Source organism: Centroberyx affinis, unplaced genomic scaffold, assembly GCF_046629955.1.
Source record: "Centroberyx affinis isolate AG114_WGS23_722 - 3 ecotype Tasmania unplaced genomic scaffold, CSIRO-AGI_Caff_v1 ptg002745l_1, whole genome shotgun sequence".
Taxonomy (NCBI): domain Eukaryota; kingdom Metazoa; phylum Chordata; class Actinopteri; order Beryciformes; family Berycidae; genus Centroberyx; species Centroberyx affinis.
In genome coordinates this window covers 249,647-274,685 of record NW_027280909.1, presented here as the reverse complement: position 1 = coordinate 274,685, position 25,039 = coordinate 249,647, and the positions used below count along the sequence as shown (strand labels likewise).

The following is a 25,039-nucleotide window of genomic DNA, read 5'->3' as shown; positions in this document are numbered from 1 at the left end:
GCAACATTTTACAGTTTATAGTACTTTAAAGACTCAGCATATATTGTCATACTATTACCGCATGCGAGTAGCTCATTTATCCTATAAAACGAGGAAAGTGTGTCTGTTTGAAAACCCGCAGTTTAGGTTCAAAACATAAAACAAGTGTTTGTACTGACAGGAGTGATCACAGCCCTTTAAGTAATATATCCTGTAAAGGAAACTTTATTCTAATGAATCAGTCCATCTATCACAGCATGTTGGGTGTGTTTGTGTAAAGGTGTTCACTCTACTATGAGTCTGTCTGAGGAGAGAGAGGAGGGGCTCCCTCCCTCTAAAACCACTCTGTCTGGGGAACATGACAGCCAGACCAAAGCTGAGAGGTAAGATGAGGATCTCTAACTGTCCATGACTGTTCTCCATCTCAGAGCTCAGCAGTGAAATCATTAACCCATCATTATTCAGAGTAAAAGCTCTGTCTCTGTTGTGTTGAAGCCCAGTCCAGCAGGAGAGACCAGACTCCCCTGTACCCAGCTGTGTGTCCATGAAGAGTGACCGGTCCAAGGATTTCTTTATTAATTTTAGAGAACAGCATTTCTCAGACAAAAAGTAAGTTGTTATTTGCATTAAAACATATGACATTATATTCTTATTTTTAACAATTACTGTTATTACAATTACGGGTTTTACTTTGCATACATGCTCTTTTGCAGCATTGCTCTGCTTCACACCCAGATATTCATACCAGAGCTGCTCAGTACAACCACAGTCTTCTGCTGTTGGTCACTGAGCAGCTCCACCAGAACAGTCTGGGGGTTGAGATCCTTGCTCATGGTCTAATTGGTGGTAGTTGCACAGGGTGGGGAAAGAGTTACATATTCACTCTGACTTTCAAAGTTGGTACTGAGATTCAAACTGGCAACCTGCTGGTCAAAACCCTGATCCTCTAACATTTTTACTGTCACCACCCCTGTTTTATCAATCCTTAGCAGGATCCAGCAGGAGAGAGCAGACTCCCCTGTACCCAGCTGTGTGTCCATGAAGAGTGACCGGTCTATGGGTCATCCTATTGATTTCAAAGATGGACAGCACTCTACTGAGCAAAGGTAAGAATTGAAAACAGATGAGTTTGTTATTATTCAATTCTACTGAACAGACCAAAGAAGACATAATACTCTGTTGATTTAGTTTCTTCTCTTAAAACATCACATAGAATAATGAGAGCAGCATTTACAGTGGAGTTCACATTGTGTTTCTACTAGGATCCATCATGATAGAACATAGTCACCTTTAACCGCATGTTTGTGTGTGTGTCTGTGTGTGTGTGTGTGTGTGTGTGACATTATATGACCTAATACGTCATGTTTTCTCCAGACTCCACCAGGAGAGGTCAGAGGTTCCCAGTGGTCAGTCTGTCCAGGAGCTTCAAACAGACCAGAACTCCATATTTATGGTGTGTAAATGTACAACACATTTTACTTTACATTTTACTTCAGCTACAAATGAAATACAAAACAACCACTCTGGTCGTAACAGTCTTCAAGCTGCACTCTTTAGACCAGTGGGCTTTCAGTCTATGCCAGAAGGATCTGATGTTGTTATTCATGATTTTAGTAAGAAAGTTTAATTAAAAAATTATTCTGTTCCAGCTGCTTGAGGAGAACATCGTCACTTTTGTGAAGAACGAGCTGAAGAGATTCCAGAGGGTTCTGACTCCAGATTACCCAGAATGCTTAGAGAGGCAGAGGGAGGATGAGGAGGTGGTGGACGGTGAGGAGGAAGAGCAGAGGAGGAGCAGCAGAGAAGCTTTTCTGCAGATCACACTGCACTTCCTGAGGAGAATGAAGCAGGAGGAGCTGGCTGACTCTCTGCAGAGCAGTAAGAGGCTTTTAACAGATTTAACATGATGGAGAGGGGAAATGGTGGGAAAATGGGAAATGTTTACATCTTCAACTCTGCTGGAAATATAAACATATGCATTCACTAAGAAATGTTTACACTTCTCATATTTACAGCAACATCCACTGATTGATGTAATTTGTTCATTCAGAAACTATTGCTGCAGTGTGCCAAGGTAAAGTCAAATCCAGTCTGAAGGAGAAATTTCAGTGTGTGTTTGAGGGGATTGCTAAAGCAGGAAACCAAACACTTCTGAATCAGATTTACACAGAGCTCTTCATCACAGAGGGAGGGAGTGGAGAGGTCAATGATGAACATGAGGTCAGACAGATTGAAGCAGCATCCAGGAAACCAGTGAGACCAGAAACACCAATCAAATGTGAAGACATCTTTAAACCCTTACCTGGAAGAGATGAACCAATCAGAACATTGATGACAAAGGGAGTGGCTGGCATTGGGAAAACAGTCTTAACACAGAAGTTCACTCTGGACTGGGCTGAAGACAAAGCCAACCAGGATATACAGTTCACATTTCCATTCACTTTCCGAGAGCTGAATCTGTTGAAAGGGAAAAAGTACAGCTTGGTGGAACTTCTTAATCACTTCTTTACTGAGACCAAAGAAGCAGGAATCTGCAGGTTTGACAAGTTCCAGGTTGTGTTCATCTTTGACGGTCTGGACGAGTGTCGACTTCCTCTAGACTTCCAGAACAACGAGATCTGGACTGATGTTACAGAGTCAACCTCCGTGGACGTGCTGCTGACAAACCTCATCAAGGGGAAACTGCTTCCCTCTGCTCGCCTCTGGATAACCACACGACCTGCAGCAGCCAATCAGATCCCTCCTGAGTGCGTTGACATGGTGACAGAGGTGAGAGGCTTCACTGACCCACAGAAGGAGGAGTACTTCAAGAAGAGATTCAGAGATGAGGAGCAGGCCAGCAGAATCATCTCCCACATCAAGACTTCACGAAGCCTCCACATCATGTGCCACATCCCAGTCTTCTGCTGGATCACTGCTACAGTTCTGGACCATGTGTTGAAACCCAGTGAAAGAGGAGACCTGCCCAAGACCCTGACTGAGATGTACACCCACTTCCTGGTGGTTCAGTCCAAACAGGGGAACGTCAAGTATCATGGGAGAGCTGAGACAGATCCACTGTGGACTACAGAGAGCAGGAAGATGATTCTCTCTCTGGGAAAACTGGCTTTTGAGCAGCTGGAGAAAGGCAACCTGATCTTCTATGAAGCCGACCTGACAGAGTGTGGCATTGATATCAGAGCAGCCTCAGTGTACTCAGGAGTGTTCACACAGATCTTTAAAGAGGAGCGTGGGCTGTACCAGGACAAGGTGTTCTGCTTTGTCCATCTGACCATTCAGGAGTTTCTGGCTGCTGTTTATGTCATCGTCTCATTCATCAACATGGATGCCAATTTACTGTCAGGACCACAATCAACATCCTGGTGGTCTACACTATTAAGTGACAAATCTAAAGTAACACACCTCTACCAGAGTGCTGTGGACAAGGCCTTACAGAGTCCAAATGGACACCTGGACTTGTTCCTCCGCTTCCTCCTGGGTCTTTCACTGCCGACCAATCAGACTCTCCTACGAGGCCTGCTGACACAGACAGGAAGTAGCTCACAGACCAATCCGGAAACAGTCCAGTACATCAAGGAGAAGATCAGGGAGAATCCCTCTCCAGAGAGAAGCATCAATCTGTTCCACTGTCTGAATGAGATGAATGACCGTTCTCTAGTGGAGGAGATCCAACAGTACCTGAGATCAGGAAGTCTCTCCACAGACGAACTCTCCCCTGCTCAGTGGTCAGCTCTGGTCTTCATGTTACTGTCATCAGAAGAAGAGCTGGACGTGTTTGACCTGAAGAAATACTCTGCTTCAGAGGAGGCTCTTCTGAGGCTACTGCCAGTGGTCAAAGCCTCCAGTATAGTTCTGTAGGTGCACGCATAACTGGATATATTAAATGTAATATTCATACAGAAGAGAAAAAATAAATATTTTCAAACTTGTTGTTCATCACTAATTCTTCCTCAGGCTGAGCTATTGTGAGATGTCAGAGAGAAGCTGTGAAGCTCTGGCCTCAGTTCTCAGCTCCCAGTCCTCTAGTTTGAGAAAGCTGGACCTAAGTAACAACGACCTGCAGGATTCAGGAGTGAAGCTGCTCTCTGCTGGACTGGAGAGTCCACACTGTAGACTGGACACTCTCAGGTAAGATAAGGTTATGATGCTTTTGTGTAACAATGTTTTGTAACTATAACATTGTATGCTGTTTTATGATGGATTTGTGTTTTATCTTTTTTTTTGTTTAGTTTTTTTTGTAGTCCTAATTTTTCTGCAATTTCAAACAAGGCGAACAAGTAAAACATTTCTGTTTTTTCAGGTTGAATCAAAACAAGCTCACAGAGAAATGCTGTAAAGAGTTGTCATCAGTTCTCAGCTCCCAGTCCTCTAGTCTGAGAGAGCTGGACCTGAGTAACAACCACCTGCAGGATTCAGGAGTGAAGCTGCTCTCTGCTGGACTGGAGAGTCCATACTGTAGACTGGAGACTTTCAGGTCAGTATTCCTCAACCTGTAAACGGTGACCCTACATATTTAACACTGGAATTTAAGAGCCATTAGGTAATGTTCAATTTAATTGGAAAGGAAATCTTGAAAATTTTAAATATTTGTATTGTTCTCATCCAATTTTAAATACACTGCCATAATAGCAGTGCCTAACAAAACACATATATCAATCAAATTAATAACAGAGTAACATTTTAATATATGTACATCTCAATTGAGGCTGAGCTACTGTAAGCTGTCAGAGAGAAGCTGTGAAGCTCTGGCCTCAGTTCTCAGCTCCCAGTCCTCTAGTCTGAGAGAGCTGGACCTGAGTAACAATGACCTGCAGGATTCAGGAGTGAAGCTGCTCTCTACTGGACTGGAGAGTCCACACTGTAGACTGGAAACTCTCAGGTGAGATCAGGTTATGATGCTTTTGTGTAACAATATGTTGTAACTATAACATTGTATGCTGTTTTCGTTTATATAAAATTATTTTGCATGGTATAAACCCTGTATGATAAAAATGTATGCATGTTGTATTCCTCTTCTTTTCTACTACTGTATGTTCCTTCAATTGTATTAAAGGGCTGGGCAGGTTAGAGCATCATGTTTGATCTCTGAAACGCCCAATGTTCCCTATCCAAATGTACTTGAGTAAGACACTGAACCCCTTACTGCTCACTGACAGTCGCTCTGGAAAGCTAAATATCTAAAATATAAAAGAAAAAAAAAACTTTTTTCAGGTTGAATCAAAACAAGCTCACAGAGAAATGCTGTAAGGAGTTGTCATCAGGTCTCCGCTCCCAGTCCTCTACTCTGAGAGAGCTGGACCTCAGTAACAACAACCTGCAGGATTCAGGAGTGAAGCTGCTCTCTGCTGGACTGGAGAGTCCACACTGTAGACTGGAGACTCTCAGGTCAGTATTCCTGAATAGAGGTGGAACTTAAGGATTTTTAGTACTAGCCCACCGGGTTAGTCGGCTAGAATTTCTAGTAGTCCGGACAAATTATTACTAGCCCAGTATAGATAATGTAATTTTCAAGTTTATCAAGACAGATCATGCTCTAAAGTTACATACATGCCTAAAAATGACAAGTTTGTGTTCTTATATCATATTTTTTTAATGCTAGATCAGTATAAGTGATGTAATGTTCAAATTTAACAAAGTAAACTACAAGGCACTTGGCAGAACGCAAACGTCCACCAATGCTGAACAATTCTCCAACTTGCAAAGTTGCAGCCTGAATTTGCAGATCTGCAACCGTAATGGTTTATGTTTGGTTCTCTTTCAAACCTAATTTGGTATCTCACAATGGTAAGCACCTTCTGGCGTGACCAATCATGGAAGCTCCAATAACACCACATCTGTCGTGAGACAGACCAATCATCTTGAGATACACAGGCCAGCCCGCCCCCCTTTATAAGTGCCCGCGGCGCTGCACCCGTTATTCTCACTTTCTTCCACCGTGAAGATCATACGAGCTCCTCAGCTGCCCTGACGGTCCAGATTTTTTCATTTAACTGCTGTCAAGGTAGTCAACGAGTGTGGATATCCGGTGTTGGGATTTGCATTGGACTGACTTTTTGCTAGGAAAAAATATTTTATTCAGGTGAAGTCGTCATGTTGTAGCGGACTTCTACCTGTTTATACTGCTCTCGGAACTAGCTAGCCTTCAAGGTTTTTTAGTTCCACCACTGCTGCTAGCCATCAAGGTTTTTAGTTAGCTATGTGTTTTTCACTGCTGCTAGCAGTCAAGGTTTTAGCTACCCATGGCAACCGCATCCTCTAAGGGGACCCCGAGTGGTGGCAAGAGTAAGGACGTCAAGTCCTGCCCTTGCCCAGCCACCTGCGGTTTCACCATATCGGGGAGGGACCCCCATGTATGGGGGTTCAGCATGCCCAGGCATCGCTCCCGGACTCTGAATGCTGTCAATACTGCTGTGCCATGCCGACGAGACAAGCCGGCTACGGCTAGCCCTAGCTGGGCTGATATGGTGGATGACCCCGATGCGGAGTTTCGACTGGCCCACATCACTTGATGAGAAGGGGGAGGAGAGAGATTTATACGACGGTAAAATCCTGCCTTCTCGTCAGGTCTCCGCGAAACAACTTGCATGAAGGAGATGAAGTGGTACTGGTACAAACCATTTCGACGCAGAGTTCCCGTCAAGGGCTACTCTGGCCTGGATGTCACCAACAGCGAGGTGCTGGGGCTCGCATAACCCCCCGGTAGTGGAGCAGTCGGTGGCTTATCACCTCCATCCCAGCCACCGGTCCACCCTCGCCACGGCGGGTCCCCCCCTCCCGGGCAAGATGGAGCGCTTCACCGACTCCATGTACCAAAACGTGTACAAATCAGCAGCCCAGTCGGTGAAAAACTAAACGTGATCACTCTGCTGACCACGTACCAGGCTGAACTTTTTCAGGACATGGGTCACCTTTTAGATAAGAGATCCCTGAGTCTGACTATCTGGGAGGAGATATGTGTCATCACTGACCTCATCTACCATGTGTCCAGATGTGCGGTTCAGGGCTGTGCCTGCGTCATGGGCCTGGCTGTGGTGGGGGAGAGATCGCTGTGGCTGAACCTCCGACCTCTGCCTTCCCCGCAAGCCAACACCTCGCCTGCCACCACCAACCCGCCCGGGTTTTGCGGCTATGGCAGTGAGAGGGCACAGCGGGAGCTTTAAGGGACCCAGACCCCAGGCACCTGAGCAGCCAGTGTCTCACCAATGTGGAGCCCAGGGCCAAAAACACTGTGGCAAAAAGTCCTTCGTGGCTGCCGCCGCCACTCCCGCTGCCGGGTCAGACCGCCCATCCCGCCTGCCGGAGGGGAAGAAGAGGCGGTCAACTTAGGAGCTGTGGTTAGTGGAGACAGAGGCTCAGCAGTCAGCACTCAGAGAGATCCCTGCTCTGAGCCTCCCCAGGACAGACTGGCAGTTTCCTCTTCCCCCCAAGAGACGGAGAAGAGAGGATCCAGACCAGTGTCCCGGGCAGCGCTGTGTAACAGCCCATTATGTTCACCCCGTTCACAGACGGGGGAAAGCACATGTTCCCCCAGTGCTACCCAGTTCACATACACCCCCCCCCCCCCAACACCCTGCAGGGATAGTTCAGAGGGAAGTGGGAAAGTGTCACGTAGTGCTCACACCGAGCACTTTACATGGTTTTTCAATAAAGAAGCCGCTGACGCAGCCAGGCTCGTTCATAAAGCTGAGGGCGCAGCGAGCAGTTCAAAAAGAAAAGAGAAAATAAAAAAGTGCAGGACAGTCTGTCGCCACAAGAGAGCGCAGCTACTCCAGCTTTGAGCCTCAGGCCGCCAGGTCCTCTCTCTGTCAAAGCGGAAGAATGGCGTGCATGCGCAGCTCACCCCTGGGTGTTTACAACCGTTGTCAGGGGATACAGGCTCCAGTTCGCAGCAAAACCACCGTGTTTCAATGATGTGCTGTTCTCAGAAGCCACGGGGGAAGCCGCAGAGGCTTTAGAGAGCAAAATTTCTTCTCTCTTAAGGGAGTTTGGGAGAAGAGTCTGGGCTTTTCCTCCCAGTACTTGCTCGTCCCGAAAAAGGGAGGTTCATTACGTCCAATTCTGGACTTACGTTTCCTCAATTCATACCTCCAGAAATACAAATTCAGGATGCTCACACACAATGTTCTGTTCCGCTCGATTCGACCAGGTGACTGGTTCACATCAGTGGATCTGCAGGATGCTTATTTTCACATAAGCATATATGCAGCACATAGAAAATATCTCAGGTTTACCTTCAAGGGCGTAGCCTAGGAATATCAGACCCTGCCATTCAGGCTGTCACTTGCCTTCAGCAAGTGTGTGGAAGCAGGTCTGAATCCGATGTGAGCCACGGGCCTCAGAGTGCTGGCATATCTGGACGATTTTCTCATCTGCGCTCCCAGCAGGGAGGAAGCAGAGAGAGACACTCAGGCGCTGTTAGGCAGGCTCTACAGCTTGGGCTTCAGTGTCAATCGCACAAAGAGCGTTTTGTCTCCCACAGAGTATAGAGTATTTGGGCCTTGAAATAGACTCTGTTTCTTTTCGGGCTTTTCTGTCACAAGTTTGGGTGGAGAAATTTCGCCAGCACCTGGCTCTGTTTCGCCAGGGAAACTCTATCTCACTACGAGCCTGCCTCCGCCTGACAGGGCTGATGGCGTCAGCCATTTCTGTCGTTCCTCAGGTGCTGCTGACAATGAGGGAATTCCAGTGCTGGGTATCCTTGCTGCGTCTGGACGTACGACATCACCTCAGACGTATGGTGGGGGTTTCCCCCGGATGCCTCCTGGCTCTCCGTCATTGGAGAGACCCAGAGGTGTTCATTACCGGTGTCCCCTTGGAAACAGTAATTATGAGGAAAACAGTGACAATGGATGTTTCACTGAGAGGGTGGGAAGCAGTATTCGAGGGGAGGTCAATAAACGGGACCTGGCCCCTGATGCTCTGTCATGCTCATATAAATTACCTGGAGCTGTTGGCTGTTTTCCTGGTGCTCAAACATTTCCTGCCACTCCTGGGAAAGTGTCATGTGTTGGTCTGGACGGACAACACGACAGCCATGGCTTATATAAACCAGCAAGGAGGCACGCACTCCGTAAAGTTACACAGACTGGCCCAGAGTCTGATATTGTGGAGCAGCGAGCGCCTGCTGTCATTACACGCGGCGCACGTCCCCGGCATATTGAACAGCGGGGCGGATTTACTCTCCAGAGGAAATCCTCTCTACGGCGAATGGAGGGTCAACCCCGAAGTGCTTCGCCTGGTGTGGGAGAGATTCGACCGAGCGTCCGTAGATCTCTTTTCATCACACGAAAACACACAGTGTCCTCTGTTCTTTTCGTTAAGAAACAGAGACGCACCACTAGGAGCGGACGCACTGGCTCACCCATGGCCAAACGGGCTGCTGTACGCATTCCCCCCACTCAGCCTCATCACGCTGATACTAATCAGAGTGAGACAGCAGCAGCTGTCTTTGATTCTGATAGCCCCGTATTGGCCTAGCAGACCATGGATGGCGGAGCTGGCACAGCTCCTTCACAGCCAGCCATGGCCGCTGCCGTTACAGGCGCACAGACAGATTTTTCACCCACACTCCTAGGGGTGCAACGGATCACAAAGTTTTGTGATCCGTGAATCGGATCGTATCACGGTTTTGAGTCACGGATCGGATCATTTTTCGGATCAGCAAAACAAAAAGGGTTAAATGCAATTTAAAAGTAGGTAGGTAGCAGCACAAAGCAACAAGCACTTTAAAACGAATGTAGCACTTTAGGACTTTATCATATTATGTATGTTTGAATGTATAAATGTGATAACTGTTTTTGCTGTTCTTATTTTATATATTTTATTTACTTATGTGTGTGTTTTTGTGTCTGTTCTTAAGAGCTGCACTGAGGCAAATTCCTATCAACTGTGTTGACATGGCAATAAAGTATTGAATTGAATTAATTTAAAAATGTGCTACTTTGGCTCTGATGCAGGTGCCTCTCTCTGTCTGTAGTCACCACTCTGTACTCTCGCTCAATGTCCTGCCCACAGCACTATCTGATTGGTTACATGTCACGAGCCTATCAACACTGAAGGCTATGACAGGCAAAGAGACTGGAGCTTCTTCGAGCGGAGCTGTGTATCGAAGGGAAGGCAGCATATTGCTGAAGTTGAAATACACATCACAATCTTGTGATCTATTTCAATGATGACAAGCATGCCCAGTTTCCCAGTTACACCACTGAAAATGCCCGAAGTCATAGCCTATGGGATTTCACTCAATGGAGGCGAAAGCGACAGCCTTTAAATCAGTCACTCTTCCTTTTTTTTCTTCCCTAACGCAATCATTGCGCTTCAGAGTAAAACACAACACGCGTCCGTCTTGTCTGTATCTTTTCACTGCAACTCTGCATCGAGATTTAGGGAAGTATTACTTTAAAAAGTAACCACGGCAGTAAAACTATATTTCACACTATGATGGTTAAACTTTGCAATTAATCCGCGGTTCACATGCGTGCTGAACCGTGGGGGGGGGATCCGTACGGATCACGGATCAACTATGGTCCGTTACACCACTACACACCCCGAACGACTGGCTCTCTGGGCTTTGTACATGAGAGGGTAAATCTGAATGAGTCGGATCTCCCGTTGAGGGTGATTGAGACTGTTCAAAGCGCAAGGGCACCATCTACGCAATCATTATATGATAATAAGTAATTGCCGCGTATTTGAGAGATGGTGTGAGGCTAGAGCCATCATTTCTTTCCAGAGTTCTCTCCCAGATGTATTATGCTTTCTGCAGGATTTACTGGACAATGGTAAAGCTTTTTCCACCATTAAGGTCTATTTGGCTGCAATTTCAGCCTGCCATGTGGCTTTTGGGAATGCGGCGGTCGGACAGCATTCTCTGATAAAGAGGTTTATGAAGGGAGCCCACCGGCTTTTAACCCACCGCCTTTTGCGGAGGAGAGTGAGAAGCGGCTTAATTCACTCTGTCCTGTGAGAGCTTTACGCATCTATGTGGACAGGACTAAGGGACTTAGAAAGAGTAACCAGCTCTTTGTATCCTGGGCCCCCTCTCACAGAGGGAGGGCTCTGACTCACCAGCGCCTGTCACACTGGGTGGTAGAGGCTATAATTCTGGCTTATGAGAGTCGTGGACTGCAGCCCCCGGACAGCCTATGGGCTCACTCCACCAGGAGTATGGCCACCTCATGGGCCCTGTTCAGGGGCATTTCTGTGAGGGACATCTGTGTCGCTGCTAGTTGGGCATCCCCACACACATCATTTGGTTTTACCGCCTGGACATGATGGAGCCTTCACTGGCTCACTCAGTCCTGAGTGTGGGTTCATGTTAATTGTGTGCTAGCCCATGGGGAGGGCTTGTGGTGTCGACCTGTCTTGGGTCGAGGTCTTATGGGCTTCGGAGCATGCAATTCGGGAGTGGGCCACATCTCCCATAGTGAGATAACAAATGAGGTTTGAAACAGAACTTTAGGTTACCAGGGTAAACCCGGCTCTCTGATAACCGAGTGAGGTATCTCACAACACTGCCCTGCTTGCTTATGTAGAGTACATGGAAGAAATATGCTTGAGAATAACGGGTGCAGTGCCACAGGCGCTTATAAAGGGGACGGGCTGGCCCGTGCATCTCAAAATGATTGGTCTGTCTCACGACAGACGTGGTGTTATTGGAGCTTCCATGATTGGTCACGCCAGAAGGCGCTTCCCATAGTGAGTTCCTCACTCGGTTATCAGAGAACCGGGGTTACCCTGGTAACCTAAAGTTATCATTTGTCTTCAGGGTTTGATTTACCCGGAGCTCTTGAAAATAGCACTTGAATGCAACGCTGTTTAGCAGCCAACTTGGAAGCTTTGAGCGTTGTTGCTATGGCAACGGTGCAGAGTTCTGATAGGCCGGTTGATGCAGAGACAAGCCCTTCAATTTCATCACAGGCATGGAAGATAAAATTAACCCAACACCCCTATAGTGGCCTTTTTCTTTTAAAGGAATAGTTCACCCAAAAATGAACATTCTGTCATTATCTACTCACCCTCATGCCAGTTGTTTGTCCACATAACACACAGGGAGCTTCCCAGCACAGCTCCGTAGCAGCTTTCTCCAAAACAACTGAAGTCAATGGAGACCGCTTCTTTAGAGTTCCAAAAATAATCACATTTACTTAGAATCTCCTTAAATATCTTTTTACGTTTTAGCAAATCCCTCTCGCCTGACGGGCGAGTATTATTTCCAGCTCTGGTCCTGAACCTGTAAAGACCCTGCAAGTTTAATATTGGGATTTAAGAGCTATTTGTGTTCAGTTCAGTTTAATTGGAAAGGAAATCTTAAAACATATTCAAAATCAGTATTCTTCTCATCCAGTTTTACATACACAGCCATAATAGCAGTGCCTAACAAAACACAGAAATCAATCATATTAAATAAAAGACAGTAACATTTCATATCTGTACATCTCCATTGAGGCTGAGCTACTGTAAGCTGTCAGAGAGAAGCTGTGAAGCTCTGGCCTCAGTTCTCAGCTCCCAGTCCTCTAGTCTGAGAGAGCTGGACCTGAGTAACAACGACCTGCAGGATTCAGGAGTGAAGCTGCTCTCTGCTGGAATGGACAGTCCACACTGTAGACTGGAAACTCTCAGGTGAGATCAGGTTACGATGCTTTTGTGTAACAATATTTTGTAACTATAACATTGTATGCTGTTTTATGATGGATTTTTGTATTTTTCTTTTTTTTTTTAGTCATAATTTTTCTGCAATTTCAAACAAGGCGGACAAGTAAAACATTTCTATCTGTTTTGTCAGGTTGAATCAAAACAAGCTCACAGAGGAATGCTGTAATGAGTTGCCATCAGTTCTCAGCTCCCAGTCCTCTAGTCTGAGAGAGCTGGACCTGAGCAACAATGACCTGCAGGATTCAGGAGTGAAGCTGCTCTCTGCTGGACTGGAGATTCCACACTGTAGACTGGACACTCTCAGGTAAGATCAGGTTATGATGCTTTTGTGTAACTATGTTGTAACTATAATATTGTATGCTGTTTTTGATGTATCTTTTATGTAAAATAATTTTGCATGGTATAAACCCTGTATGATAAAATGTATGCATGTTGTATTCCTCTTCTTTTCTACTACTGTATGTTCCTTTAATTGTATTAAAGGGCTAGGCAGGTTAGAGCATCATGTTTGATCTCTGAAACGCCCAAGTGTACTTGAGTGTCAAGTTATACTAGGTTTTGTTCAGCTCCTGCCCAAACTTGAAAACGGCCTGGTTAACTTCTAAGGACGCATAGGACAACTCACTCTTCTTTTCCTCTTTTTATTTTCAGTCCACTTACACTTTGCTTTGATTACTTTGTTACAGTCCAGTTTTGCTTTTTGTAAAAGTAATAAGAGCGCTTAGTAGAATAAATGACATTGGCAGTAGAGTTAGGTTGATAACCTTTAAAGAAAACAAAGGGAAAATGTACAAAAAATGCCATTACTTTCAAAACAACGATATCCGCTCTTTAAATTAGACATTTTCTTATTTACCTATTCCCTTGAAACATATAGTTACAGTATCTCCATTTAATTATACTTAATAAAAAAACTTCATTCTGAAACTGTCTGTCTGCAGCATTGTGCTTAAACAATACACATCACTCATAACCAAGGTAAGTCAACTCATAACAGAGCTACAAAGTACAACCATAAATCAAGCAAGCCAGACTGATATGTATGCTGCTAAACATTACCGATTATAATTTAATATTAATTTATACATTTTATACATTAACTTAAATTACTACCATACCAAGCATTTCCAGCATCAATTCCAAAACCAACACTTCTCTGATCAATATGTATCATTAATTTCATTCCTGGTGTTGGAAGGGCTGAGCCGAATCCTCTTCTGGTGGATTTGGAGTTGTAGATTGTTCTCCTGTTTGTTCATCCTCTTTACCATCTGTAGCCCCAGTGTTATTTTGCTCTTCTACAGGAAGCAAGGCAACTGCTTGACTATGCCTGACGTCTCTGTGAAGAATTGTAGCAGGGATTTTGGGTGAAAGCTTCTTCTTTGTTTTGCCAACCTTGCTTGTGGTGCTTTCTTGGACAGGCTTCACAGTTGAGGCTGGGTAGCTTGGGAATGTTCAGACATTCACATCCTTCACGATGCCCTTCTTGTCGATGTTGACACTGGCAAGCTTGTACTGACCCCTCAAGACATTCTGGTCCGCTAGCCAGACGATGTCTCCAACAGCAACATTCCGCTCCCTTGTGTGCCACTTACTCCTCACAAACAAACTGGGTCCAGCCAACTGACTCCACTTCTTCCAGAACTTGTTTACTTCTGCCTGGATAACTCTTAATCTCTTGTAGGAATAGCCTTCAAACTCGAAGCTTCCTGGGTCTCCCTTAGGTCCAGCCCTACCTAGCAGTAGAGAATTTGGGCTGATGTAGTCTACACAGTCTTCCCGGCTCTGAGTCCTGGCATCTATGGGTCTCTCATTAGCCAGGTTGGCTGCCATATAAAGGAATGTTTGAAATTCTCCCCATGTGAAAACTCCATCTCCTCCCAGGTTATGCAGGGCTCTTTTTACTATACGAACAGCTGCTTCAGCAGCTCCATTTCCGTGAGGTGAGTCTGCTTGATGGATCTTCCAGCTCCATTCTGCCCCATGTTTGGCAGCCTCATTCTCGAGTTCTGATTTATCCAGTTGGTCCAGAAACAGGTAAAGCTCCTTCAGGGCAGGCTTGGCTCCCACAAAGTTTTTTTCAGGGTCCGACCACAGCTTCCGTGGATGTCCCTTCAATGCTGTGAATCTCTGGTAGGCCAGTAGGAACCAGTCACCCTTTAGCTGACTGGTCAGCTGAAGGGTGACTGGTTATATATATATATATATATATATATATATATATATATATATATATATCCATGCCCCGTACAGTAGGATTGGTACTGCGGTTTCCTCTTCATTGAAGATTTGAATTCTTCCTCCACATACCAAAAGTCCTGATTCTTCTTCTTTATACACAGACAGTCTGCTGAGGGAAGTGTCACGAAAGGTAACACCCTCCTGGGCTGCAAGGAAAAGGTCTCGAAGCGCATCTTCACACTCTCCAACAGAGATCACAGCTTGTTTGGCTTTGGACCTTGCCTCTTCCTTTGAAGGAATTACCTCCCACTTTGCCTTACTAGTAGCTGAGCTCTTCATCCTCCACTTTGTAGCAGCTCTCCACACCCAAGCAATGACTCTGACCAGCTTAGTTAAACTGCTGAACTTCCTCTCTTCAACAAGTCGCTTAACTACTGAGCCAGCTGGAGCTCTCCGGATTGGAGCATCTCCCATACTCTCAGAAGTCCTTGGAAGAGTCACAGGTTCTTTACCGTCAGGGTTGTTTTGCAGTGCACTACTCTTCTTTCTCTTTGCCTGAGCTCTGGTCAGTGCTGCTGAGAAAGCCTTTCTCTGGAGTTTATCTATATCCTCCTTGGCACTTGCTGCAACCTCTCTGGCTGACTTCTTTGGCCACTCCTCCGCTGGTCGCCTCAGGAACCCAGGTCCATTTTGCCATTCAGAACCCTCTCGAAGATCCTCAGGAGTCGCTCTTCTTGTTACAATGTCAGCACTGTTCAGGTCCCCTTGGATCCACCACCAGTCCTCAACAGATCCAGCCTTCTGAATCTCACCAACTCTGTTTGCAAAGAAGGTCTGGTATCCATAACTGTCTCACTGAATGGCTCCCAACACAGTTTGACTATCCAGTAGGTGGAACCATCATTTTATCTCCATTTGGCTGTGCTTTTCAATGTATCTTCTAAGCCGGGCTGCAAAGACTGCACCACAAATCTCTGCCTTGACTGGTTCTCCTTTTTGGTCCAGTGGTGTAAGCTTTGCCTTGGATTCAACCTATCTGACCTGGATACCTTGCTCTGTCTCCCACCTGAAGTACACCACGGGACCGTAGCTCTTGTCACATCCATCAGAGAATGTTATCACCCAAGGTTTTCCAACCCAGCCAGCTGGTGTGAGGCTTCTGTGGAAGGTGATTTGGCCAAGACGCACATACTCCTCAAACAGTTTGATCGCTTCCTCCCTGAGGCCCTCAGAAAGTGGTTTGTCCCAAGTGTCTCGGGTGAGACTTCCGCTTCCAGCCTCCTGGAATGCTTTCCTGACAAGTATGGCTCCTTTCTGCCTAGTAGGTGTGACTAGGCCGATTGGGTCATAGAGGCCTGCTACTTGGCTTAATAGTTCTCTTCTGGTTAGGGGGTCAGGAGTCTTTTCTCTCACTTCTTCTCCAAGGAGGTCTTGGACTACTCTCATTTTCTTCCTCCTCCTTGAGAAGTTGATAGAGGTCATCATATAAAGCTTGTCCTCCTCCACCAGGTATCCGACCCCTAGGGCCTTATTGTCTCCTTCACTCATTTGATTTGGGAGTCTCATGACTGTCTTTTCCTGTCGATATTCCTGGTCCAGGTTTTTCTGGCACATGCTTCTGCCTCCCACTTTGCCCTGACCGGACCCATGGTTTGAGGAAAAATCCACCAGCTTTCAGAATTTCATCAACTCCCTTTGTGCTCTCGTCCAGCCTTTTTAGGTCATTTTGGGACGTCAGGATATCATCCACGTAGCTATCCTCCTCTAGGACTCTACACTCCTCCTCTAAGTGGGTAAACATTGGCAACCTTGCCGTCTCCCGCATAGCCAGCTGTGCTATGCACCCTGCTGGTCGATCACCAATGTTGACTCTGGTGATAGCATACTCGCCGATTTCCTCATCTTAAGTGTCTCTCCAGAGGAATCTGTGGAAGTCATCTCCCGGCCTTCCAGCCACACAGAATTGTACATCTTCATGATGTCACCCAGAGCTGCATACACTCCTCTCCTGAACCTGAGTAAAACTGCTCGGACTGGATTAAGGACATCAGGCCCTTTCAGCAGGAGATCATTCATACTCAGTCCCTTAAACTTTTGGCTGCTGTTCCATACAAGGTGTGGCTCAAATACCACACTGGTCCTTTCCAGCTGTTTATAATCTCCTTGGTGAGTTTCCTTGCTGCTCCTCTTGCCACCATTTCATATACCTGAGCTGTGTGGGCGGCCTGCCACTTGGGCTCCCTCTAGAGCTGTTTTTCTGTCCTCAGAAAAGTGGCCTCCACTCCACTCCTGTTATCAGGAAGAGTGGTTGGGTTTTCAATCCAAGGATATTTTGTGTCCCAGTGTGGATCATTACTGTGGGCATCCGCTTTTACGTAGGTGAGGCCTTGCTTTATAATTTCAAGCTTTTTCTCCTCAATCCTTCCCCCCTGGTTGTCAACTACCGCAGCGACATCCCCATACTTTGGTTCACAGGCTGCTCCAATACTGTCCCATTTCCACAATTCCAGGAACTTTCTGCCAGCAACTGTACTCTTGGTCTCAGCTTGAATCTCTCGTGCCTCGATGATCTCTTCATACTTCACTGGGGCTGTTCTCATAGAGCGAGCAAAGTGTTTCAGACTTATGTGCTGCCATGTCCACTTCCTCAAAGAGATCTGGATGACCTCCTCCTACAGTTTTTCCCAGCGGGCTCTCCCACAAGATGAGGTCCCCAACGATCTTACTCTTTGTGGGGTGAGTCTACCTTCTCGGTGGCTGATAAGTAGCTCAATGCTCTCTGGTCTCCTCAAATCTTCCAGTTTAGTTTCTGGGAAGAATTTCCTCAATTGCTCGGGTTTGATGACTCTGTGCACTTTGGCTATTTCATTTAGACCATAGCAAACAAGTTTGTGGGCTCTTTCTGTACCTCTGGGTGTCTTGACTCTCACTCTGAGTAGATATCTTCTGGTGTTAACCTTCATAACCATTCCTCCGACTCCATGGATGACTAAAGTGATCTTTTCACTCCTCAGCTTCAATCTATCGGCAGCTCTGTGGGTGATGTAGTTGGTGTCTGATGCTAAGTCTATCAGGGTTCCAATTTTCTGCCCTGCATTGGCAGTGACTTCTAGTAGCATCATGATAACTGGTAGCTCTTCCAATCCATTTGCCTCTATCAGTCCAAACTGATCCTTCTCAACACAGTTTGTTATTGCAGTCATGTTGGTAAAAGCATGAGTAATAGTTCGGCTATGAATTTCTCTTGTTCCTCTGTAAGCTTATATCTTTTCCTGCTGTCTTTTCCACCTTTGTCTTCTTCGCCCCTCCTGGATTCTCCCTTTGGACAGAGAAAGAAATGGTGATCTGAGGAGCTCCCCTTCCTGCAGTCTTTGTTTCTGCACAGGTAGGTGCCTCTACATTTGTCATCTTCATCATGACATCCCAAGCACCTTTTACATGCTCCCAGCTTCTTTACAGCATTCAACTTTTCAACCAGCTTCAGTTTGCTTGCTAAAGAAAAAATTATCTTTATGCTTTTCATCTTAACAGACAATACATCCTCCATCTTTGGAACATGTGGAAGCATATTTTCTTTCAAATTTTCTTTCTGGTTTCTCTGGCTTCTCAGTTACTCCAAGCTGCTCCAGTTTTTCCAGAATTTCTTCTTGCGTTTTCAGGAACTTGAGGAAACTATCAAAATGGTTGTCTGGTGTGACATTATTGCTGGGGTTAACCATGAAGACAAGCCAGTCTTTCTTTACAGTGTCAGGTAGCTTGCTCTCTATGGACTTAGTTACCAGCGGGTTCTTGATGGCACCCGTGTCTCCAAGCTCTCATTTGCAACCATGAAATTTGGGCAGACAAGTTGGCTTTATCCTCACAATGGGCATGGTCTGTGCCGCTGGTGTGGTCGCCATGTTTGCTGCTGCTGCCATTGAAGCTGCCACAGATACACTTTTCTCCTCCTCTGCAATTCTTTGTGCTATGACAAACTCTGCTCTCCTCGCTTCAAGCTTGTTATTGACTGCTTTTAGGTCCCTCACTCAGTCTTCTATGTAGATTGGCTTTTTCTGTTGCTAGAATCCACAATTACCAAGCTGCTAGGCTTTTAGCTGCCTCCTGGACCAGCTTCCCCAGGAAAGTCAACTGCATCTCATAGCCATCCCGGTTTACAGCAGAGACAGGTGTTGCAGCAACATCATCACAAGTACTCTTTGCTTCCTGGATTGCAACTCTCAGCTCATCCTGCCCATACCTAGACCATAGGTTGGTTTGAACTATTTTCCTGACCTCATCCAATCTTGTTTCACAGTCATTGTTTTATCCAGGTCAGCCTCCTGTTGCTTGTCAAGCTCTGCTTCCTCACCATCAGCTTTATTGGCTTCAATGTCTGCTAGTAGGCCAGCCCTGTATTCATCATTTGCTTCGCAGACATTTCTAGCCTCAGAGGCAAGCTTTTTGAACTCCTCTTGTAGTTCAATCTCAGCCATACTCCGTGCTCCTCTGGTAAGGAAGTTAGCTAATTTGATGAAAGCACCTTTAGCCAAGGTCCTTTCCTTCTTTAGTTGCTTTACTGTTTTCCCAAAAGCTTCCTCTGCCATTTTGTGAAGATTTAGTAAATACAGTCTATAGTTTTAGTACAGCTTTCCCCTCTGCGTCGACAGCTTTTCCTCTGACTTTTATCAGGCCTTTAATCCTTTTGTCTTCACTGTCACGTGTTGGTTGTCAACTGTCAAGTTATAGTAGGTTTTGTTCAGCTCCTGCCCAAACTTGAAAACGGCCTGGTTAACTTCAAAGGACGCATAGGACAACTCACTCTTCTTTTACTCTTTGTAAATGTACAAAAAATGCCATTACTTTCAAAACAAAGATATCTGCTCTTTAAATTAGACATTTTCTTATTTACCTATTCCCTTGAAACATATAGTTACAGTATCTCCATTTAATTATATTTAATAAAAAAAAATAGTAATAATTCTGTAAACTGTCTGTCAGCAGCATTGTGCTTAAACAATACACATCACTCATAACCAAGGTAAATCAACTCATAACAGAGCTACAAAGTACAACCATAAATCAAGCAAGCCAGACTGATATGTATGCTGCTAAACATTACCAATTATCATTTAATATTACATTAATTTAAATTACTACCATACCAAGCATTTCCAACATCAATACCAAAACCAACACTTCTCTGATCAGTATGTATGATTCATTTCATACCAGTAGCGTCTTTTGGTTAAACCGCGAGTTGAACACTCCTTTCTTCTCTGTCTGTCTCTCTCCACTGAGACGCCGAGTGTCTACGCAGGTATTCCCCCTTCACTTAATGAGCCGGCTTTTTCACGATTTGTTTTTTTTCCTCTTCAGCGGTGCGCCAATGTAATAGCTCCGCTGGAAATGGAAACTGAAAGTGAAACTTAAGTTCCGGTCGGCATCATTTTCTTGCGGTATCTGAGTTTTACCTCAACATTGAGTAAGACACTGAACCCCTTCCTGCTTACTGACAGAGTCACTCTGGAAAGCTAAATATCTAAAATATAAAATACATTTCTTTCTTTTCAGGTTGAATCAAAACAAGCTCACAGAGAAATGCTGTAAGGAGTTGTCATCAGTTCTCAGCTCCCAGTCCTCTAGTCTGAGAGAGCTGGACCTCAGTAACAATGACCTGCAGGATTCAGGAGTGAAGCTGCTCTCTGCTGGACTGGAGAGTCCACACTGTAGACTGGAGATTCTCAGGTCAGTATTCCTGAATAGAGGTGGAACTTAAGGATTTTGGGTACTAGCCCACCGGGTTAGTCGGCTAGAATTTCTAGTAGCCCGGACAAATTATTACTAGCCCAGTATAGATAATGTAATATTCAAGTTTATCAAGACAGATCATGCTCTAAAGTTACATTCATGCCTAAAAATTACAAGTCTGTGTTCTTATATCATATTTTATTAATGCTAGATCAGTATAAGTGATGTAATGTTCAAATTTAACAAAGTAAACTACAAGGCACTTGGCAGAACGCAAACGTCCACCAATGCTGAACAATTCTCCAACTTGCAAAGTTGCAGCCTGAATTTGCAGATCTGCATCGGTAACGGTTTATGTCATGGTTATCATTTGTCTTCAGGGTTTGATTTACCCGGCGCTCTTGAAAAAAACACTTGAATGCAACGCTGTTTAGCATTCAACACACATCACTGCATCCCACATCCAAATCACCACCAAAATCGAATCAACTGATCCTTGGGTCAAGAACGATCTGTCCAACAAATTTGACACAAATCCGTTGGTAACTTTATCTTGCTAACAAACAGACAAACAAGCAGGAATGAAAAGAAAACCTCTCCCATCTTCGTTAGTGGAGGAAACTGTGCTTTAAAATTATATATACCTCTTTTTCTGGATGAGGTTATTAGCGCTGCTGTTGTTGTTTACGTTGTCTACTTCTGTCAGTGAGCTAAAGAGCTAAAAAGCTGCCTGTCAGTCGCCTCAGCTTTGAGCGTTGTTGCTATGGCAACGGTGCAGAGTTCTGATAGGCCGGTTGATGCAGAGACAAGCCCTTCAATTTCATCACAGGCATGGAAGATAAAATTAACCCAACACCCCTATAGTGGCCTTTTTCTTTTAAAGGAATAGTTCACCCAAAAATTTACATTCTGTCATTATCTACTCACCCTCATGCTAGTTGTTTGTTTGTCCACGTAACACACAGGGAGCTTCCCAGCACAGCTCCGTAGCAGCTTTCTCCAAAACAACTGAAGTCAATGGAGACCGCTTCTTTAGAGTTCCAAAAATAATCACATTTACTTAGAATCTCCTTAAATATCTTTTTACGTTTTAGCAAATCCCTCTCGCCTGACGGGCGAGTATTATTTCCAGCTCTGGTCCTGAACCTGTAAAGACCCTGCAAGTTTAATATTGGGATTTAAGAGCTATTTTACTAAAGTAATGTTCAGTTTAATTGGAAAGGAAATCTTAAAACATATTCAAAATCAGTATTCTTCTCATCCAGTTTTACACACACAGCCATAATTGCAGTGCCTAACAAAACACAGAAATCAATCATATTAAATAAAAGAGAGTAACATTTCACATTTCTGTACATCTCCATTGAGGCTGAGCTACTGTGAGCTGTCAGAGAGAAGCTGTGAAGCTCTGGCCTCAGTTCTCAGCTCCCAGTCCTCTAGTCTGAGAGAGCTGGACCTGAGTAACAACGACCTGCAGGATTCAGGAGTGAAGCTGCTCTCTGCTGGACTGGAGAGTCCACACTGTAGACTGGAAACTCTCAGGTCAGTATCCCTCAACCTGTTCAACAGAAGACCATTTACATACAGGTTACTATCAGCAGACAAACACCTGTGGAGGATTTTCTCTGCGCATCTCTGCGTCATTTTAAAATCAATTGTGATACCAACATTTAGCACTTCCTAGCCTCTGTGAATTACTTTCCATTAGGACATTTAATTCTTTCCTGTCCTTGCTGCCTCAGTTGTTGAAACCTAAAATACCAGAAAGGACTTATAATATTCTGTCACAAAGTGAGTGGAGAGCTCTCAAACTGGAGCAAATGAAACCACAAAGCTGATCAGCCAACTATTTGTATTTGAGGCAGTTTTGCTAGAATTTGACGGCATTACCACAACTAATTTCGCAGTAGGTTACTAATAAAATCTGACATGTGGCTTGATTTGTGTGTGTGTGTGTGTGTGTGCAGGCTGTCAGGCTGTCTGCTCACCGAAGAAGGCTGTGCTCCTCTGGTCTCAGCTCTGAGCTCCAGCCCCTCCCATCTGAGAGAGCTGGACCTGAGCTACAATCATCCAGGAGCCTCAGGAGGGAAGCTGCTCTCTGCTGGACTGGAGGATCCACACTGGAGACTGGACACTCTCAGGTCTGGAGAGGCAACGTCTGCTAGAAGGCTGAGTCACACACATTTTCTCTGTCACACTGAGAAGCTGAGGAGTATTGATTAATGTTTAATGGTGGATATGAGTGATGTATGGAAAATCCTTCATAGGGAGGGGGTATGTTTCTGTATGTATCATCAAATAGAATATTATGGTCTGACTTTTGTCCACAGTGTGGACCATGGTGGAGTCCAGAGGTTGAAACCAGGTCTGAGGAAGTGTAAGTGTGTACTTAGTTTGATTCAGGAAAACAAAGCAGCAAACATTCAACTGCTTACATGGAAAGTCCCTCTACACAGCAGTTTGTGACATCTATTCATTCAAGTCCTACTGTGAATGAAGATGGTGGCTGATATAATGTGTCATCATGAAACTGTTCAGAAGTTAAAGGTTAATAAATCAACAAATAATAAACAGCTCCATTAGAATAAAAATAATTTCTGTATTGTGTCTTGTTCTCTCCATCAGATGCCTGTGAACTCACATTGGACCCAAACACAGCACACAGATTCCTCTTCCTGTCTGAAGACAACAGAAAGGTGACATGTGTGACAGAGAAGCAGCACCCATATCCTGATCATCCAGAGAGATTTGACTGCTGTGATCAACTGTTGTGTAGAAATGGTCTGACTGGTCGCTGTTACTGGGAGGTCGAGAGGAAAGGAGTGGTTGATATAGGAGTGACTTACAGAGGAATCAGCAGGAGAGGATGGGGAGCTGACTGCAGGCTTGGAGAGAATGAAAAGTCCTGGAGTCTGGAATGCTCTGATGATAGTTACTCTTCCTGGCACAATAAAACATTAGTATCCACAGGAATCCCCCCTCCCCCCTCCTCTGGCTCTGACAGAGTAGCAGTGTATCTGGACTGGCCTGCTGGCTCTCTGTCCTTCTACAGAGTTTCCTCTGACACACTGATCCACATCCACACCTTCCACTCCACATTCACGGAACCACTCTATCCTGGGTTTGGGTTTGGGTCGTTTGACTCCTCGGTGTCTCTTGTCAGATAGAGGAGGGAGAGAGAAACACACGCACTGCTGACCAAAGACAGCTGCTGAAATTATTCACTAGATCTTATTAGATAGAGAAATTATTAGATATTCACTCTGTACAGGATAACACACGCACACACACACACACACACACACGCCTTAAAATGAGAATATTAATGTTTGTAATCATGTCACATGTACAAGAAACCAGATATTTTATTTGGAAAATTAAATCAACAAGATATTTAACCAGACAGAATCAAGTTATTGTTGTTCACCTGAGAGTCTGTTGTTGATGATTGACAGGTTAAAATATCTTTCCTTTGGACCTTTGTTTTATTTGGTATTTTATTAATGTCACAGCAATCTAACATCTATCATGTTTCCAACAATTTAAGTTAAAATTAACATTGTTTGATTGTATTGGTTTCAAACAAGCACAGTTATTTCATACTTTTTATTGCCAAAATTGTTTTTTACTTAATATGTGATTATAATTTTCCTAAAATCAACCAATATCTTGTTCCATAGTTGTATAAATGAGGAGATGAGTGTGTGCATAAAAATATCAACAGTTGACATCAGGGATGGACTGGGGCAAAACAAGCACAGATCCCAGTGTTTCCCACAGAATTTTGTACTTTTGTTGTTTTGTAAGTAATGCAGTCATAAAATAAATATTCTGCTCATAACAAATGTGGTATTGGATGAACATAGGAGGATACAGTAACACTAGCTATTGCCCCTAATACACAAGGCGACATTCCTTTTATCCCTCATTTCATCCCTCATTTGCATTAGCTTACATAGAACCAGCTTACATAGAGTTAAAGAGTAAATTCATGGCACACAGCCATGGAATAAAGTTAACTGGTGTAACACCCCCAGACTCTCAGCTGTGTTGCTCCCAGCTGATCTTTAGCACCACGTAATTTAAGCTAGCTGCTGAACAACAAAATCAAGCCAGAAACAATTGATCGGAGAAAAGAATATCATGATGCAAACCCTGTGGAAAATTATGCTCTAAAAATAAATAAATTATCATGCAACTTGTGTTTCACAAACTTACTCGCCATATTAATGTTTCATGTCCACTTAAGTCTCTGTTCTGTATGTTTTCCGCACAGTGTAACACATGCAGCATTTATAGTTAAAATGGCACATATTATGGCATTTTTCATTATTATAATGACATCAACATTAATATGGGTGCTCACGTATTGAATTTGACAATTAAATACAAAGTAATTGCTTTAAAACCGATTTTATTTTGAAGGCTAATTGGCAAAACCGGAAGTCTTGTGTCTCCTAATTCAAGATAGTCTTACCTATTTAGTTTCGAAGGCCGG

At 44.6% G+C, this 25,039-nt stretch overlaps 1 protein-coding gene across 3 annotated transcripts; it reads left to right on the top strand.

The window, feature by feature from the left end:
• The first annotated feature begins 261 nt into the window (after positions 1 to 261).
• Positions 262 to 24,706, top strand: LOC139657697 (NACHT, LRR and PYD domains-containing protein 12-like). Of its 3 annotated transcripts, none has more exons than XM_071535619.1 (17): positions 262 to 362; positions 475 to 588; positions 972 to 1,085; positions 1,354 to 1,432; positions 1,629 to 1,857; positions 2,030 to 3,833; positions 3,934 to 4,107; positions 4,280 to 4,453; positions 4,685 to 4,858; positions 5,191 to 5,364; positions 12,427 to 12,600; positions 12,764 to 12,937; positions 20,365 to 20,538; positions 21,910 to 22,083; positions 22,509 to 22,682; positions 22,872 to 22,918; positions 23,167 to 24,706. In XM_071535619.1, exons 1-17 carry the CDS (start codon positions 274 to 276, stop codon positions 23,706 to 23,708), a joined length of 4,584 nt encoding a protein of 1,527 aa, XP_071391720.1. In that variant the 5' UTR covers positions 262 to 273; the 3' UTR covers positions 23,709 to 24,706. The 3 variants fall into 3 exon arrangements, with proteins under 3 accessions (XP_071391720.1, XP_071391719.1, XP_071391721.1); XM_071535618.1 differs by having other exon boundaries at positions 969 to 1,085; XM_071535620.1 differs by lacking the exons at positions 12,427 to 12,600; positions 12,764 to 12,937 and having other exon boundaries at positions 969 to 1,085.
• Positions 24,707 to 25,039: the final 333 nt, after the last annotated feature.